Genomic DNA, 4,015 nt, shown 5'->3' with positions numbered 1-4,015 from the left:
TCGGTATATATATGGTTGAGAACGTTCAAAAACTATGCTCAAAGTTTCAAAGTCAATTACCGCGCATACTTTTGAGATGTGCATCATCAAAAATCGAAAAGACATGATAATTTGAATGTTTGAGATTGTTTCTCGAAAAAAAAATCACGTGGTTGACAGTACTTCAAATTTTGAGAATAGNAATGTGCATCATCAAAAATCGAAAAGACACGATAATTTGAATATTTGAGATTGTTTCTCAAAAAAAAAAATCACGTGGTTGACAGTACTTCAAATTTTGAGAATAGTTTTTAAATATTCTCAACAACATGTAAATCAAATTTCATGCTTTAAGCGAATACCGCAGTTCTGTATATCTTTCTTTATTAACGCTGAGGAAGTACTTTGAAGTCTAATGACATTTTCTACAGATAATCTCAATTGTATCACAAAGGTGTCACGTCAGATAATCCTGGGAAAATTGATCCTGAATAAAAATATCCTGACCAAATTAATCCCGAGACTATTTCATCCTGATAAAAATATGATCCTGCGGTACATCATTCTAAATTTTTTAATTGTCTCATTTTCATATTTGGGGTTTTGACATCTATCAGGAAATTTTATTAGAATTATTTGAGTAGGATAATTTTTCCAGGGTTATCTGACATGGAAACTAACACAAATATGAGGCTTATATGTAGCGGAAACAGTACGGATCAGGGAATAAATGTGAAATCAATTAGGATTTTATGTACGTCAAAATGTTTTGATTGGAAGCTGTTTTTTTATTTTATAAAAAAATACAGTTGGAACCGAGGAGAGGAACAGACTCGAACTCTCATCTCATAATGGACACCAATATAATTTAAATACAACGGAGAACTATATATGTGCACAATAGAATAATATTTTGTCTAAACATTTAATAAAATCGAATAATATGAATCAATAATCTTGCGCTCAACTTGACATCATTAGTTTTTCTCTATAAAATCTATATAGAAATAACAAATATCACTTTATACATGTAGAAACAATCTGCCGCTGAATCCTACTTTCAGTCCCAGTACCAGGGTCTGGATGTGATTCCCTCAGCACAATCTCCTTCCCTCCAGACCCAGCAAAACCATCCCTGAACCCAGAGAATCCCCAAAATCCCCAGTAGAAAATGTCTCTAAACTATCCCTGATCTCCTCCCTGCCCCTAATTCTCTCGAAAATCTCTTCCAACATCTCCAATATCGCCACAAAATCCTCCTGAACCCCCAAATCCTCCATATCCCCAGTGTCTTCAGTCCCATCCCTCTGACAGCTGTCAAATCCACGTGGTTTCTCCCCCCCAAAGCATGTCACCAGCATCACCACCAGTCTTCAGACACCTCTCCAACTCCCCATCGCCCTTAAATACTATAAAATGCCTAACACAATCATCATTTGATTGAGCGCTGATGAGATAACTCGAGAACTAACTACATCTAGAAACATGCAAATCTTCACAGTTGGAGAAGTTAATTATTCCAGTACGTAAATTGCAATGTGGGGGAATACAGAGGTCTCTTTAGGATTATTAACGGATGTAATTTTCTTCTGCATATCGTCGCACTGTAGCCAAGTCCCGCCTGATCTGAGACAGTAAGCGATAAAATGGCCTAACTGGTAATCAACTATACCAACGAGTCTGAAAATAACAATGACAAAATTAATATTTCAATAGTCAGTATATTACTCTCATACCGAAATCACTTACCGATACTTTCTGTCTAATTCAAGAGATACTGGGAAATCACTCAGAAAACCCTTAATTGCTGTCTTTGAATCAATGGCAACTCTCACATCTAATTCAATGCAGATATGAATATTCAATTCAGTATTTTCGGTCACGGTTCCATTGCATTCTGGTTCTCGACATTTAATGTTGGATATTTGGCTGTGATAGAGTAGGGCTTTCCGTAAGCATCCATAGCCCTGTCGTCGTATCAGCTTTTCGTTTACAGCGAGGAGTAGTAGTTTGTCGATCTTTTTACCGAAACAGTCCGAAACACTGCAATTATAGGTTCTAAATCCACTAGGCTCGTCAGAAAAATAATTACTCCATACCCTTGCGATAAAATCCTCAGCATCGAGAATGTATGGATGTATGGAAGTGTTACTCGCGTCTTTTCCAATAAAATAAAATTGGTTGAGAGTCTTCAAACGTTCCAATAAAATTTCCTTCGTGAGTCCACTTTTACAGAAATTTGACGTAAATAGCAGTAAAGGATTGTCAGATTGCTCCATAAAGCCGCGATAAGAAGGACTGTCTAAAGCGGAGAACTGTATTATGTGCACAAGTGCATCAAAACCACAGGTCATGGTGACACTAACTTTGATCCCAGTTCTCAGTTTCCTTTCAGGTTAAGCTTCTTCGGTCTTAAAATTCCATGGGTAGTCATATTTTATTTGGATCCAGTTGCACTTGATACCATTGAGCAGTAAAAATCCTTTCTTTTTTGATGCTGTCCTCTCATTTAATATCGTCGTTTCCGGATGGTTCTGAAAATAAAAACCTTTTGCCTTCACTTTGAGTATTTCCATTTCTTTCTTTTTCCTATCAGCAACTCTACTTTCCTGCTTAGTATCACCCTCTTCGTCCAATATAATGATGCCGTCGTGATCCGATTCATCAAATTTGTTACAACTTNTTAGTATCACCCTCTTCATCCAATATAATGATGCCGTCGTGATCCGATTCATCAAATTTGTTACAACTTTCAACATTTTCTTCAATCTTGGGAGAACCACTTGGCATATTACTATCACGGGGAATAGAATTGCCACATAAATCAATGCTCTCGTCGGTTGTGCTGTCATCATCCCTCTCAAATTTGAACTTTGGAAATACATTCGACTTTTCAACATATGTCGGCTTGTGATGACTTCCGAAATGTGGAGTCCTACCATAAGAATGGTCCAAGTGTGGTGAACTGGTAAAAATCGGTTGAGTATCGAGCAAATCAGCTGATTTTGGTGTTGACGGGGCAGGTGGTTTCATTGAATTCTTTGCTTCATTAGTCAGATACTCTAAAAGTTTGTCGTAGTCGCTTTTATGATACTCTTTGCCTTCACCTACCACTTTGTAGTTCGCTACTTCGCTTATGTCTTGAGAGGAAGTATCCATTTATTTTTCTTTCGTGGCACGCTGTCCGGTCTCTGCTGCGAAGTCTAAAAAGTCCGATAGAATATTTCCTGTATCTAGACGACAAGAAACTTCCGGCTTATCATCACTCTCAGTTAACTCATGATCGGAGGTATCACTGTTAGCGGCGAAATCACGATCGTTTCCAAGTCCTCGCCAGTTTTCATAACGCAAGAAATCTGAATCATCAACGTGTTTCTTTTTTGGTGGAGGTTTTGAAAAATCATTCTGTCGTTTGGTGCCTCTTTTACCTCCAACAGAATCTGAAAGTGGTCCATATTTATGGCCAAAATGTGTTAATTTAGCAGATAATAAGTTGGCACCACTAGAAAGACTTTGGCAATGCTGCAGCACAAATCTGTTCCCAGAACAGGGCAATCGTGTGTGTTGGAAGACGTGTCTTCGCAAGTAAGCAAAGTACCCTTCCTGGTGGCTGGTTGATGCATGCCTATCACCTGCGTAGACCGGGAGTGCTGCAGCTGTCCAAAGTGGAAATTCTTTGGCCAGACGTTCTAAATCCTTCACGAACCCTGGTAAATAAAATGCATTAACAGACCCTCCTGACAAACTTGATGTTCCGCCTACATCCATAAGTTTCTTAATCCATTGATGAGTGGATGTTTCACTTGTACCCTCTTCAAAGGGTTTGGGTTCATTCTCATTTTCTTCCAGGTACGTGGTCATGGAAGCCTCCAAATCTTTGATAATTTTTTTTCTATCACTGATCTGCTCTTCTAATTTTTTCCTAGCGTCTTTTACCCTCAATGTAATCATTGGCGTTGAAATCATTGCGTCATCGTAAGGTTGTAACCCTACGATGCATATCCAAAGGAAAATCCTCCGAAATTCCTCAACGCTA

At 38.3% G+C, this 4,015-nt stretch overlaps 2 protein-coding genes across 3 annotated transcripts; both read right to left on the bottom strand.

Moving 5' to 3' along the window:
• Positions 1 to 746: 746 nt before the first annotated feature.
• Positions 747 to 2,344, bottom strand: LOC107043505. Of its 2 annotated transcripts, XM_015265040.1 has the most exons (3): positions 2,079 to 2,162; positions 1,729 to 2,022; positions 747 to 1,659 (listed from the first exon to the last, which is right to left on the bottom strand). In XM_015265040.1, the coding sequence occupies exons 1-3, from the start codon at positions 2,099 to 2,101 to the stop codon at positions 1,494 to 1,496; spliced, it is 483 nt and encodes a 160-aa protein (XP_015120526.1). In that variant the 5' UTR covers positions 2,102 to 2,162; the 3' UTR covers positions 747 to 1,493. The 2 variants fall into 2 exon arrangements, with proteins under 2 accessions (XP_015120526.1, XP_015120525.1); XM_015265039.1 differs by having other exon boundaries at positions 1,729 to 2,344.
• A 20-nt stretch (positions 2,345 to 2,364) lies between these two features.
• On the bottom strand, positions 2,365 to 3,147 carry LOC107043506. The gene is made up of 2 exons (XM_015265041.2): positions 2,720 to 3,147; positions 2,365 to 2,649 (listed from the first exon to the last, which is right to left on the bottom strand). The coding sequence occupies exons 1-2, from the start codon at positions 3,136 to 3,138 to the stop codon at positions 2,376 to 2,378; spliced, it is 693 nt and encodes a 230-aa protein (XP_015120527.1). The 5' UTR covers positions 3,139 to 3,147; the 3' UTR covers positions 2,365 to 2,375.
• Positions 3,148 to 4,015: the final 868 nt, after the last annotated feature.

The sequence above is a fragment of the Diachasma alloeum genome, unplaced genomic scaffold, assembly GCF_001412515.2.
Source record: "Diachasma alloeum isolate Michigan unplaced genomic scaffold, Dall2.0 Dall_scaffold_00591, whole genome shotgun sequence".
NCBI lineage: Eukaryota > Metazoa > Arthropoda > Insecta > Hymenoptera > Braconidae > Diachasma > Diachasma alloeum.
Note: the sequence above shows the minus strand (reverse complement) of the source record. Positions and strands in the feature narration are given on the sequence as shown.

What these genes read in the sequence shown, in the direction of transcription:
- LOC107043505 (XM_015265039.1), bottom strand. Translation starts at nt 2,333, where the DNA reads ATGACCTGTGGTTTTGATGCACTTGTGCACATAATACAGTTCTCCGCT. An exon ending in GAATTAGACAGAAAGTATCG is followed by an intron (nt 1,660 to 1,728) that starts GTAAGTGATTTC and finishes TGTTATTTTCAG; the next exon opens with ACTCGTTGGTATAGTTGATT.
- LOC107043506 (XM_015265041.2), bottom strand. Translation starts at nt 3,138, where the DNA reads ATGGATACTTCCTCTCAAGACATAAGCGAAGTAGCGAACTACAAAGTG. An exon ending in AATGTTGAAAGTTGTAACAA is followed by an intron (nt 2,650 to 2,719) that starts ATTTGATGAATC and finishes AAGTTGTAACAA; the next exon opens with ATTTGATGAATCGGATCACG.